We start from the raw sequence: 14,406 nt of genomic DNA, 5'->3' as shown, positions 1-14,406 counted from the left end.
GAGAGTGTTCTTCACTGAGATCTGTGGCTGTGGCCATTTTCTCTCTGAGTTTTCTTTTTTTTTTTTTTTTAAAGATTTTATTTATTTATTTGAGAGAGAGAATGAGAGAGAGAGAGCACATAAGAAGGGGGAGGGTCAGAGGGAGAAGGAGACTCCCTGCTGAGCAGGGCGTCCGATGCAGGACTCGATCATGGGACTCCAGGATCATGACCTGAGCCGAAGGCAGTCGCTTAACCAACTGAGCCACCCAGGCGCCCTCTCTCTGAGTTTTCTTACAGCTGTGCTTGCATGTCTCTATTTCTGTGAGAATATTCTTCTATTTTTTTTTAAATTTAAGGATTTTAAGATCTTTTCATTTTGATGGTTGAGGGTGGAGCTTACCTTTGTGTTTCTTGTTCTTCTTGTCATTTTCAGGTAATTTCTGAGAAAGGGGAAATGCCTCCCTTTCATCTGCTAGGTTCCATTCAGAAGTCTCCCGTTCACATATTTATATTTAAAACATCATATTAACCAAAATACCAAGCTAATAACTTAAAGTAGAAATATTATTTTTTCCTCTCTCACACTTCCTGAAAACAAGTTTATTCAGTGCAGATGTCCTTGTCCTCAGGGCCTCTCTTCCCCAGAGCCACGTTGGGAGTCACCCGACAGTTTTTTATGGGACATCATATTTACCGTCAGTAGAAATTTAACCCTAAATTAAATGTTCTCCTCAGTGTGACAACTTACTTAATTGCTTAAACAAAATTTGTATCATTGAACATTTTGAGTGGGTGCAATCACAGAGAATAGCATATAAACCACCAGGTACCAATCACCCAGATTAAATGATTATCAATGTTTTCTCATTATTGTTTCCTCTAATCCCCCTTCTTTTTTATATCTAAATCCTCGACTACTTTTGTTGAGGTAACTTAAAGGAAATCCAGACATCAAGGCATTTCACTTGTAAATACTCGCAGGCAGGTCTAAGGAATAATAACTTTTTTTTTTTATTCTTATGTTAATCCCCATACAGCATCATTAGTTTTAGATGAAGTGTTCCATGATTCATTGTTTGTGCATAACACCCAGTGCTCCATGCAGAATGTGCCCTCCTCAATACCCACCACCAGGCTAACCCATCCTCCCACCCGCCTCCCCTCTAGAACCCTCAGTTTGTTTTTCAGAGTCCATCGTCTCTCATGGTTCGTCTACCCCTCCGATTTCCCCCGCTTCATTCTTCCCCTCCCGCTACCTTCTTCTTCTTCTTCTTTTTTTTTTTCTTAACATATATTGCATTATTTGTTTCAGAGGTACAGATCTGAGATTCAACAGTCTTGCACAATTCACAGCACTTACCAGAGCACAAACCCTCCCCAGTGTCTATCACCCAGTCACCCCATCCCTCCCACCCCACCCCCCACTCCAGCAACCCTCAGTTTGTTTCCTGCAATTAAGAAAGAATAATGACTTTTTAATCTAACTGCATAACAGTACTATAGCTCTCTTCAATAGTCCTTTTTAAATGATATCTAATAGCCACCTATATTTGAATTTCTCTGATTATCTTAAAGATGTCATTTTATCCTGGTTTGCTGGAAGCAACATCTTAACTAGGTTCACATACTACATTTGTCTGCCATGTCTCTTAAGGTTCTTTTATTTGATAACAACTCCTTCCTTTTCTTTCATATGCCATTGATTTGTGGAGAAATTGTTTTTTTCCTATAGAATGTCTACATTCTGGATTTGGCTTATTGTTTCCCGTTGGTGTCACGTCACTTCTAGCTCCAGGGTTCCTGCATACTAGTAGCTATACTGGAGTTGATTAGACTTATTTCCATTGTTTCAGGCAAGACCAGTACTAGCTGTGCTCTGTCCTCCAGATTGCATGAGATTGTGAGGTACCCAATACTAGTTGTCCAATTTTTAGTGACATTAAGACTGATCAGGTGACTTCTGTGGTTCGGCCCCATCCCTCCATCGAAATACGTAATAAAATATCATCTAAGATTGTAGTATTCATGGATCACTTCCTAGACTCACTATTTCATTAGGGGTTGCAAAATGGCAACTCTCTGATTTTATCATCCTTCCTCTGCATTTATTAGCCAAGGCTCATCTACAAAGAAGGACTCTTCAGGTTTACTCTTTAGGTAAACTAATAGTTAATTCATCCAGGAGAGTCAGAATAAGTACTTGATTCTTTCCCTTTTAAAATCACTTTTTAGACTAATGGATTTGGAGTCCAGCGATTTCCAAAGGTAATCAAGGAAGTTTTTAGTTGGGTAATTTAATTTTTGGTGTAATTATAAATTCACAGTTTAAAAAATATATATTTGATATGTTTTAGTGCAATGCAGCCATTAGTCCTTTGGGTGCTTAAACTGTCTCATTTTAGGCCAAGGGGACATCTACTTCCAGAGATGGACACCTCAACCCCTTTGTCCTCCTATACTTGGATCTGCCAGCTTTGCATAAAGTCAAGTACAACGAATAGGTAGCAAGGAAGAAAGGGATGTTTGTTTGTAAGGAAGGAAGTTTGTTGGGATTGCCTGCTGGGGAACGGAGCAGGGCTGAGCCTGCTTTCAAACCCTCGCTGAAGCATTCCCTCCCCTGACTATGCTGCACCCTTCCCTGCTATGAGATGTGATTCCATGCATTAGATGTGCTCAGGATTCTACCTAAATGCAGCTGGAATCTTCATTGAACTGCCTACTAGCAATCATGCTGGATCACAGAGGATTAAGGAATGGTAGACGTTGGGTATGTTATCTAACCAGCAAAGAGTTCTACTTGAGGGTGTTATTAAAACGATGTATTTCTTATCTTTTCCAGATACACGGACTCTGTACTGAAGAAGGCAATTGGCTAGGCTTCTTAGGAGTCAAATCCAATATCTAACCACCACTGGTTCTGAGGGCTCATTCCTTGCCTCAAGAACAAGTCTTTGCTGTTGCAAAAAAATCCATTCCTTCTTATTCAGTCCTCAGTGGGGAAAGGAATAAAATCCAGTGTTTTCTTTACAAGGGCTTTAAATCTAGAGTTAAATCTTTTCTCTCTTTGTACCAAAAAGCATAACCACATTTAATCTCAGATCTCCTATAATTAGGACATCATTGGAAGACTCTTTTTTTTCCTCTTTTGAAATATCTTTCAGTGATGAAAATAATACATGCTCAACATGTAAATATTCAGAAAGTACACAACTTAGAATAAATACAAGTTATTTAGGTTTACACCAACTTGAGATAACCAGTATTATTGTTTTAGCATATGTCCTTCAGTTATTTCTGTCTCTGTCTCTCGCTCTCCACCTTAGTTATGTTACAATTTTGTTTACAAATTTGGCATTAGTTAAACATACAGATGTCACTTTGAGCCCCACATCTTAAGCATTTTTTAATAAACTTTTTATTTTAGAATAATTTTAGATTCACAAAAAATTTATGAAGCTAATACAGAGAGGTCCTGTAGAACCCACACACCCAATTTGCCTATTATTAATACCTCACATTAGTATGGTACATTTGTCACAGTGAAGGAATATATATCTATATACACACACACACACATATATATATACATATACACATATATATATAAAATATATAATTATTAACTAGTCCATACTTTATTTGGATTTCTTCAGATTTTACCTAATGTCCTTTTTTTAATTCTAGGATCTCATCCAGGATACTACATTACTTTTAGTCATTATGTCTCCTTAACTCCTATTGGCTGAGACTGTCAGGCTTTCCTTGTTTCGATGACCTTGAAAGTTTTGAGGAGCAGTGGCCAGATATTTTGTAGATGTCCACATTTAGGATTTGTCTGATGTTTTTTCATGATGACACTGATGTTATGGGATTTTGAGAGGAAGACCGCACACGTGATATTGCCATTCTCATCACATTGTATCAAGGGTACATGCTATTGACATGACTTATAATTGTTGATGTTAACCTTGATCATCTGGCTGAGGAAGTGTTTGTCAGATTTTTGTAAAGTTATTATAAAGTTTTTCTTTTACCACATTCCTTCATACTCTTTGGAACAAAACCATGCATAGCCCACACTTGGGAGGGGAGGAGTTATTCACTACCTGCTGGAAGGGGAAGCACCTATGTAAATAATTGGGAATTCTGCATGTCTATCTTCCCTCATTAATTAATTAATTTAATCATTTATTCATATCAATATGGGCTTATGATTATTTATTTTATATTTTGCATTACAATCCTTCCTTTCATCCTCCCTCCCTTCCTCCTCCCTCTCTCCTTCCTTCCTCCTTCCCTTCCTTCCTCCCTCCCTTCCTCCTCCCTTCCTTCCTTCCTTCCTCCTTCCCTCTCTCCCTCCTCCCTCCCTCCTTCCCTCTTTCCTTCCTTCCTGGTACAAATTGTTCCAGCTTGGCCATTGGGAGCTCTTTCAGTGGGCTTTTTGATTATTTCCTAAATTTTTGGCACTGAAAGATGCTCTAGGGTTATTTTGTATATTTCTTCCCCCCGGTCCTACAATCAGTCATTTCTCCAGGGAGCTTTCTTTTTTCCTAATGGTATTAGTCAGGGTTTTCCAAAGAAACAGAACCAAGCAGACATATATATATATATCTATACATATATATGCATAGATATAAAAACACATTACAGATTTATGACATATACAATACACAGAATTACATATACATACATATAATTATATATCATAAATCTATAGTAAATAAATGTTTTATATATATAATATATATAATCACATGAGCCAATTCCTTATAATAAATCTTTTTTTGCATCTATCTATCTATCTATGATCTTGTATGCATGTATATATATACAAAAAGAGATTTATTAGAAGCCATTGGCTTGTGGGATAATGGAGGCTGGCAAGTCCAAAATCTGCATAGCTGCTGTTCCAGTTCAAATCCGAGGGCTGGCAGGCTGTTGCAGAGCCAGGAAATGTTGGTGTCCCAGTTTGAAGGCCATCAAAGCAAGAGAATTGCTTATTTAGGGGAGGGTCAGCCTTTTGTTCTCTCTAGGCCTTCAAAGGATTGGATGCAGCCCACCCACATTATGGAGAGAAATCAACTCCATGCAAACTACCAATTTAAATGTTAATCTCGTCTAAAAACATCCTGACAGAAATGCCCAGAATAATTTTTGACCAAATATCTGGGCACCTTGTGGCCTAATCAACTTCACACATAAAATTAACCATCACACTAATACTGGGTCATGGAATTAGAAACCAAGACCTGGGTACTCGACGTACTACTGGAGTGTCATTGTTTCCAGGTGCCCTTAGGTGGTGGAGTGAAAAACCAAAGTGTACATTCTAGCATTTCCCTGCATATACACACATCTATAAATGTTACCATATGTAACCAACTGTATCTCTACTAAACTAACCATAAGCTCATGCTGATGTCTACATCTTTAGTTCGTTAACATAAAGATCACTTTAGCTTTCTCCTTTGCTTCTATGTAAACTCGCCCCAACAGTGAGAAACCTGGCTCTAAGCATCTGCCATCCATTTACTTAATTTTTCAACACCAGTGTATGTGTGTAGTGACTTCACAATTGTCATACCTTATCCCTGTGGGAATCAACCTTATCGACTACAGCGTTTACTATAATAGCCCCTCTTAGCCTTTAGTCTTACAGATTCCACTCATTTCCAAAGTTACTTAGGTCAGCCTTTTTTTTTAAAATCTCCAAACCCTTTCATGAGGTTGTTTCATACATTTGTAATACAGTAGTTCTTTTTTTTACATTCCATCGTGGGATTGCTCAATCTCATAAATTATTCCTTTTTAATTTCGAATATTAAAGTTCACTCTTGTGCTACAAAATTCTGTGAGTTTTAACAAATTCAGAGTGCCGTGAATTCACCATTACAGTATCATACAGAAAAGTTTAACTACCCTAAATAAGTCCTCCTGTGCTTCACTTATTTAACCTTGCAAAAGTCTTTTGCCTTTCCATATAAATTTTAGAATCAACTTGTTGATGATCAACAAAAGAGCTTGCTAAAATTTCAATTGAGATTGTGTTGAATCTATATAGGAAACTGGGAAGAATTGAGATCTTAATAATACTGAATCTTCTAATCCATAAATATGCAATATCTATTCATATTTACACTTTTGATTTCTTCGATCAATATTTTATAATTTTCCACACATAGGTGCTCTTCATATTTTATTAGATTGATATATAAGTACTTAATTTTTGGTACTACTATAAATGATACTTTTTTTATTTCAACATTCAGTTCTTTACTGCTGGTATATAAAAAAAATGACTTTTTTAATAGTAATCTTGCATACTACAACTTTGCAATATTGGCTTGTTTTTTCCAGGAGATTTTTGACAAAGTCTTTCAGATTTCATACATAGACTATCATGTCATCTGGGAATAAAGACAGCTTTATTTCTTCACTTCTAATCTGTATAATTTATATTGCTTTCTCTCATCTTATTGCGCTGGTTAGAACGTCCAGTACGATGTTGAATAAAAGTGGAGAGAGAACACATGCTTGTCTTATTCTCAACCTCAGAAGAAAAGGGTCCAGTCTTTCACCAGTAAGTGTGATGTTAGCTATAAGTTTTTTTTAATGTTCTTTACTAAGATGAGGAACTTGTCCTCTATTCCTTGTTTGGTGAGGGTTTTTTTTTAAATCAAGAATGGATGTTGGATGTTATATAATTTTTTCTGCATTAATTAATATAATCATATGATTTTTCTTCCTTAGCCTTTTGCTATGGTGAATGACATTGATTTTGAATGCTGAATCGGCCTTTCATGTCTAGAACAAATCTCATTCATTGTGGTGTAGAATTCTTTTTATACATCATAGGACTCAATTTGATAATATTTTGCTGAACATCTTCATATTCATGATCATAATAGATATTAGAGTGTACTTTACCTTTCTGGAAACCTCTTTATCTGGTTTTGGTATTAAAGTAATGCTGTCCTCATAGAATGAATTAGAAAGTGTTCTTCCTGCTTCTATTTTCTAGAAGAGACTGTCAAGAATTGGTACCATTTCTTTTTTAATTGTTTGGTAGAATTAACTGATGAAAATATCCAGGCCTGGTGCTTTCTTTTTTGGAAGGTTATATATTATCGATTTGATTTCTTTAATAGATACAGGACTATTATCATTATCTGTTTCTCCTTGTGTAATCTTCAGTAGTTTTGTGTCTTTCTGATTTGGCCCATTTCATCTAAATTATCAAATTTGTAAGTATAGAGTTGTTTGTAGCTTTTCTTGATTATAGTTTTGACATCTATGCACCATAAGATTTTAATTTAAATCCATATATGCATATACGGGGTTTTAACCTCCTTTTTGTGTATTGCTATATCCTAAATAAAATTCTTTGCCAATTATTTTACTTTCCATTATTCCTCATGGGAATATTAGTGTGTGGTGAGTAGGCTTAGATTTTGGAAGCCAAATGTCATAAATCTGGTATTAGGTAAATTCTGTGCAGAAAGTGAGTTGGTGCCAAAATGAAAGGCTACCTCTGCTCCCCTGCAGGGTTGGTTGGAGGGGAACACAGCAGGATACTGATACAGCAAGATCCAGAAATACCTTTATAAATTAGCCAATCCATGAGAATTTCTCTTGTACTGAGGGTTGGGGTTAGGGGCATGGAGAAAACGGACTGGAAACAGTAACTGGCCCTCAGGAAGTAGAAGTTAACAGATCATCCTTGAATTGTATCCTGTTTTCCCTTAACCATTCTTAGAAGTCAAAGCCTGCCAGGGCACACCTAGATGGGATGCGAGACCATCACATCAGGGCAATAGGAGCTGACTTCTTTGAGCCACTACGAGAAGCTTATGAGTTAAGGAAGAGGGAGTTTCCATTCTTATTCTGCCTTCACACTTCAAGAAATCAGCATCTAAGTTTTGTGCCTGAGTTTTTGGACCCTTAATTTGTCCAGCTGTAGAGTTTTCAATTTTTTCATGTTGTGAGGATTATTGGAATTCACATCCACATACATACACCCTCCTGTATTTGTACTATTTTCTCAGGATACATTTCTAGAAGTATAATTCCAGTTCAGGGATATACAAAATTTAATTATTCTTCATACACCTTGTCAGGCAAGTTTCTAGGTCATGAAGGTAATTGCAAGCAAAAATCAGATATCTTATTCTCTTGCTGATGTTCTTTTGCTGTAATTGGACAGTAATATATTTCTCTGGGCATTAGGGGTGGCCACTGGGGCAGGTGGCAGAGAAGTCTTGGAGACCAAGTTAGAGAGATTAAGCTGCTACTATCTAATACAGGCAGTAAAAATAATTTTATAATGATGGTAGACCAGATCCCTGCCACTCCACTTGCCAAACATTTGTATGGAATCTGATCTGGGAAGGAATCCTGAATATCAGGATACCAAACGGCAGTTTGTTGAAACTGTCTGAAGGAAGGGAGTAAAGTACATGGGTATTGGGAGTATCCATCACATGATAAGGCATTTGTCCAATGAAAAAGCTCAAGAATCAAAAGTGATAAAGCAAGTCAATACTATACCATAAATTATATTATAAATCTGCTTTATTGCAATTAGAAGAGAGCAAAGAACAGAAAACATCACAGGGAAACAAACCCTGTTTATCACACACCTGGTTACTTGTGCTTTCATAACCATTGTGAGGGAGGACCTCAATATTTGAAAGATGGTGAATTCCTGGGCCAGTAAAAGCAAGAAGAAGTTGTCCTATTCTGGAGTAGAACCCCCGCAGTGACCTCCTGATGGTGAGTGATGGAAACTCAGGTGGAGCACGTAGAGCCAGTGAGGAGAAATGAAGGCACTCAGTAACTCTAGCTCAAACTCAGAAAGTAAGAGAAATCAGAGACAGGAGAAGAGAAGTAGCCTGAGAGGGCAATGCGGCTATTGACGGGGACAACGTGGGACCAAGAGCCGATGGCAAGACTTAGTGCTGGTAGCTCTTCCTGCTGGAGGATGAGGTGGTGGTGTATTTGATGGTGGAGCTGCTGCCCCCAGAGGAGCTGAAGCCAGCCCCCATGCCTCTGCCACTGCCGGAACTGAAGCCGCCTCCAAGGCTGTGGCCGCTGCTGTAGGAGTAGCCGCTGCCTCCGCCCAGGCCTGAGCCACCGCCCACAGCGCTGGCGTTGCCATAGCCGCCAGACATGGTGGACTGCACCACAGCTGTGAAGGGGACAGGCACAAAGACACCCAGGGCACGGTGAGCTCACTCTGCCAGCCTCAGTCCAGTCAGAAGGGCACAAGGGCAAGGGAGGGAGGCGAGCAAAGGTACTTACAGATGTTGACTTGTCCAACGCCTTCCCCACTCAGCCTAGGAAGGGAAAAAACACAGGGAGCATGAGACCTCAGAGAGCTACCAGTGGACCAGAGCGGGAAGCGTCGATGTGAGGAGAGCCCATGGGGAAGCTGCCTTTGAAATGGTTCTCTGAGAGCAGCCATTATGGCCATAACTAGGGTGCCTCATGGCCTGACCTCCTGAACGTGGATCCAAGATGTTTGAGGGGCTCCTGTGAGTTCCCCACCTGCACTCCTCGCCCTCCAGCAGCTTCCTGTAGGTGGCGATCTCCACATCCAGGGCCAGTTTGACATTCATCAGCTCCTGGTACTCCTTCAGCAGCCGGGCCATGTCCTGCTTGGCCTTCTGCAGGGCGTCCTCCAGCTCAGCCAGTTTGTTCTTGGCATCCTTGAGGGCCATCTCCCCGCGCTGCTCAGCATCAGCGATGGCGGACTGCAGGTTGGCACACTAGAGGAGGAACACAGGAGAATGAACTTGTGATTCAGTCCTCCGGAGGAGACTAACCACACTTCTTCTTCTAGTGAGGTAGAGTTCCAGCGCCCAGATATCATAGAAAGGGACTTCTGCCTCTTTTTGCCCAGTCTTTTTCTGTTCTGCACAAGTTAGCTTGTCTGGGACCCATAGGAGAAAACTTGTGCCCTTTTTTAACCATCCTGCACTGCACTGGACAAAATACCAGCAGATTTGGAAGAAATGGACCCACTCATTTCTTTTGAGTGCTGTCTCCAAAGCCAGACCAGGACCTTTTCTGAGGACCTCATGTGGATGCCACACTAACTTATACAAAATAAGGAGCATCCTCACTTAAGGAGACGAGTGTCCCATGGAGCTGTGGAGATCTTGCCTTCCTCACTCCTAAGGGATTCTAACACACTTGGGCAACACTGATCATCACCCTGGATCCTTGCTCAACTTTCTTTTTCAGCTGAATCTTGAGCAGATTTGGGACAATCTTGCCCCCCTTCTGGCCTCCCCTTTTCTTTCCTGACTTGTTTCTTATGTTCCTAAACCAACCATTCTCCTTACGTAATATCTTTTAAAAGCCCCAAGACTATCTTTTTACAGTCAGACTAACTGGGATTGTTCCTGTCACCTGATTGTATCATTCTGTAGTGTTGGCATCCGTGTGTCCCAACCTGTGGGAACTCACAAGGGTGGGAGCTACGTGTCCTCCTCTCTCTGCTGTTCCCTCAATTCCCAGCATTTCCCAAATGGTGGCTGATGACCCCCTGGTGGTGTAGCAAGGAAAGGATGCTTTTACTCTCCAGAGCCCCCTACCATACCTGCTTCTTGACATGGTCGATCTCGGATCTCAGCCTCTGGATCATGCGGTTGATCTCAGAAATCTCCTGCTTGGTGTTGCGCAGGTCATCCCCGTGTCTGCCTGCTGTGATTTGCAGCTCCTCATACTGGAATCCAGAGAGAGAGAGACAAGGCGGTGTATGTGGGCTTTCACGTGCCAACGGTGACTTGACTTCAGAACCAGGCATTTAACACACTTGGACCTAGTGGCTTCTCCCCAAGGGATTTTAGGGAAAGTTGTTGTTTTGTAGCCTTGCTGGTGTTCAGGTAGGGGACCCAGGCATTCCTGGGCAGCTGTCAACTCAAGGCTCACCTTGCTCTGGTACCAGGACTCAGCCTCAGCCCGGCTCCTTTGAGCGATCTCCTCATATTGGGCTTTGACTTCAGCGATGATGCTGTCCAGGTCCAGGTTACGGTTGTTGTCCATGGACAGGACCACAGAAGTGTCAGAGATGTGGGTTTGCATCTGAGCGAGTTCCTGCAGAGCAGAAGATCGTCAGATCATCTTCTCCTGTGGCATTCCAGAGGTACCCAACCCCAAGATCTTCCACCCTTTGCAGAGCCCCATCACAGCAAATAAAAGAGGAGTGGAGATGCTTACTGCGTCATACAAGGCTCTGGTGAAGTTGATCTCATCTGTGAGAGTGTCTACCTTGGCTTGCAGTTCAACCTTATTCATGTAGGCAGCATCCACATCCTGGGAAATAAGCCAACAACTTGGCGTGAGTCAGCCGAGCCCTCCTTCCCAGTCTGAACACCTTTTAGTCTCCCCATCTATTCCCCTCTGGATGTGTGCAAAGACCCAGAGTCCTCTCCCTCTACAAAGGAACACGATCCCCAGACCTTCATCGGCTCACCTTCTTCAGAGTCACAAATTCATTCTCTGCTGCTGTGCGCTTGTTGATTTCATCTTCATATCTAGAATTAGAACAGGGTAAGACACAATTGACCCAGTGGTGAAGATGATACAGCAAGATCAGCCCGGGATCCCAACCTTCCATAAAACAGATATATCCAAATTGAGCTTTCCTGCCATTGAGCCACAAAAACGATTTTTTGGTGCTCCCTCAATTCCTCCTATCTTTTCTCTCCCCACCCACCTCTGTGGCCCATTTGTTCTTTTGGGGTTGTTTTTAGGTAATAGCTATGATTTTCATTTCCATGGGCCTGTTTCCCTATGGAACCATGCCCACCTCTAGACCTGGTCACCTGGTAGTCTTCAAGTGTGCGCTTCAGGGAACTGAACCCCTTTCTGTCCTTGAACTCACTTGTTCTTGAAGTCCTCCACTGTATCCTGCATGTTCCTCAGCTCTGAGTCCAGGCGGCCCCTCTCCCCCAGGATGCTGTCCAGCTGTCTCCTGAGGTTGTTGATGTACTGCTCAAACAAGGGCTCCAGGTTCTGCCTTACGGTCTTGGTCCCCTGCTCCTGGAGCAGAGTCCACTTGGTGTCCAGGACCTTGTTCTGTTGCTCCAGGAACCGCACCTGGAGGAAGACAACAAGGTGGTTACTTGCCGGAGAAAGCAAAGGAGAAAGAGATAGGAGTTGTCAGGTGCCCAGGTGTGCCTGGGATGTCACCCAGCTCCTGGGCTACTACAGAGCACGTACAGAGGATCAGGCTGACCGTGTTGGGCCCCCAAACCTATTTCCTTCCCACCCCAGTGATCCTGCTGTGAAATTCTTCCATCACCTATGAGGTTTTCTCACCGGCTAAGCTATGCAGCCTATCAGTGACGTTCAGCATTTCCTCTGTTTTCATTGAAAAGCACAATCACACATTTCCCTGTTACGTTGCACAAAGTTCTTTTTAATTCATACCTCAGTTAAAGGCGTATTAAATGTGCAGAATCTAATGATTAAGTCCAATTGAGTCAATGATTGGATTCCCATCACTAAAACTTCTGTTTTGGTACATGGTTCTCCTCTGCAACAAACGCTCTAATAGTCATGCTCTGGTTCTACACGGTTAGTATTTCTAGGGATATATAAACGTTTCATCCAGGCAGAAATCCCTTTCTTTTCTTTTTCTTTTCACTCTTTTCCTCATGCCCAGAGTCCTCGAGGAGAGTTCCACCGGCATTATTTTTTTAGTCTCTAGGCATCTTCAGAAGGTAAAGCTAACCCATTCCGTTCTGCCTTATCTTGCCTTATTTGCTTCATGCTTATCAAAAGTCGAGTATTCTTCCCTGGCAGGGATGAAGGACACTTAAGAGACCCAGTGGTTTTAAATGATCTCCATCACCTCTGCCTGTTGTGGTCATGGAGCCCAACCGGCATCCCAGGGGAGAGCTAGTCTCAGTCCCCTTCTGCCTCCCTCCTGAGTCTCCCCCGGCAGGACATGTGTCGGTTGTCTAGTTTGGGGGCTCTGAAATCCCAGTGGAGGCAGGTCTTCCTGGCTCACCTTGTCGATGAAGGAGGCGAACTTGTTGTTGAGGGTCTTGATCTGCTCCCGCTCCTCAGTCCTCACCCGCTGGATGGTGGGGTCGATTTGCAGGTTCAGAGGAGTGAGGAGATTCTGGTTGACGGTGACCTCTTGGATGCCTCCAGGGGGGCACACAGGGAAGCCCGAGCCCCCATAGCCACCAGCGAAGCCGGGTCCACCACCGAGCCCAAAGCCACCCCCAAAACCAAATCCACTTGCGGCTCCACCTCCATAGCCCAAGCCACCTCCAACTCTGCCCCCATATCCGCCACTGATGGCACAGCTGCCCCCTCCGATGGAGATCCTCTTGGAGCCCGTCAGGCCATAGAGGCTCCTGCTGCCAAAGCCGGCTCCTCCACACACTCCACCGAAGCCACCACTGCCCCTGGAGCGGGACACAGAGACGCTGCTGAAGCCAGAGCGGCAGCCCCCTGGGACTCTGGCTGAGCTGGCACTGAAGCCACGGTGGCCGATGCTTTGGCTCCTCATGGTGGATTTGCTAGACATGGTTCCTGAAGAGGAGAAGACTGAACAAAGTGTGAGAGGCTGGAGGGTAGAGCGGAGAGGAGCAGATCAGTGAGATGAGCCTCCCAAGAGAGGTTTATATATGGTAGAAATGGGTTGGGCTCCGTCCTGGAAGGTGAGCTTGCAGATTGGGAAGGGCTGATCCTTACAAATAGTGAGATCAGCCCCAGCCTCTTAAAGGTATGAAATGTGAAGATTGCTTCTTTGGCTTCCTTTAGTCATGGAGAAATTCTCCTGCCTTCTAGCCCTGATCATCCCAACACAATAAGGCTGGATATGTATTCACTGAAGTCATGAGTTAGTCATGTTCTCAAACAAAGAAGAGAAGGAGCTGATCTGTGATAATTGTCCCTTCCTTCTGCTTACTCAGACACTCCTCTGTGTGCCCCCTTCCCACACAGGTTTTCACCTCTACCAGCACCACCCTTCCCATCAGGGTGGGACTGACTCTGAGTTCTTATAGGCATTTGCCCAAAGGCCTGAGCAAGAAGTGGCCTGCAGTGTTTTTCACCATGTTTGTACCTGTCCTTCTGGAACTCCTGGCTGTTCTTCCTGGTGGCCTGTGCATGGAAATGGGGGCTATTTGGGGGACGTAATCGTCTTTTGAAAAGCAAAGGGACAGAAGAGTTGAGTTTTTACGCCGTGCAGTCAGCATTTGCTCTCTGTCCTGTGCGATAAAGCTGGCCAATGGCAGTTTCCTGAGAGGACAGGAGACATCACCAAAGGCCACTCGCTGGAGACCTGACTTCTGCACCTCCCTCCTCAGTGCTTGCTTCCCACTGATCTGTTATTATGCAAAATTTTCTTTCCAACTGGCCTCCACAGACACCTTTTTCTCTCCTGGTTTGGAATGTTCAC

General features: G+C 42.7%; 1 protein-coding gene across 1 annotated transcript; it reads right to left on the bottom strand.

Annotated features, from left to right (window-relative positions):
* Positions 1 to 8,932: 8,932 nt before the first annotated feature.
* KRT6A (keratin 6A) lies at positions 8,933 to 13,572 on the bottom strand. The gene is made up of 9 exons (XM_064590342.1): positions 13,003 to 13,572; positions 11,872 to 12,086; positions 11,461 to 11,521; positions 11,205 to 11,300; positions 10,917 to 11,081; positions 10,585 to 10,710; positions 9,528 to 9,748; positions 9,282 to 9,316; positions 8,933 to 9,168 (listed from the first exon to the last, which is right to left on the bottom strand). Exons 1-9 carry the CDS (start codon positions 13,528 to 13,530, stop codon positions 8,933 to 8,935), a joined length of 1,683 nt encoding a protein of 560 aa, XP_064446412.1. The 5' UTR covers positions 13,531 to 13,572.
* Positions 13,573 to 14,406: the final 834 nt, after the last annotated feature.

The sequence above is a fragment of the Mirounga angustirostris genome, unplaced genomic scaffold (assembly GCF_029215605.1).
Source record: "Mirounga angustirostris isolate CCGP_5_RB_7025 unplaced genomic scaffold, mMirAng1.0.hap1 SCAF_5, whole genome shotgun sequence".
Lineage (NCBI taxonomy): Eukaryota > Metazoa > Chordata > Mammalia > Carnivora > Phocidae > Mirounga > Mirounga angustirostris.
This window is presented reverse-complemented; position numbering and strand designations above follow the sequence as displayed.

Bases quoted from the DNA above. Each gene is read 5' to 3' on its own strand.
- KRT6A (XM_064590342.1), bottom strand. From the start codon at position 13,530: ATGTCTAGCAAATCCACCATGAGGAGCCAAAGCATCGGCCACCGTGGC. The intron at 12,087-13,002 runs GTGAGCCAGGAA...GTCTTCCTCCAG, and splicing joins TCGCCTCCTTCATCGACAAG to GTGCGGTTCCTGGAGCAACA. The intron at 11,301-11,460 runs GTGAGCCGATGA...CTTATTTCCCAG, and splicing joins AATTTGTGACTCTGAAGAAG to GATGTGGATGCTGCCTACAT.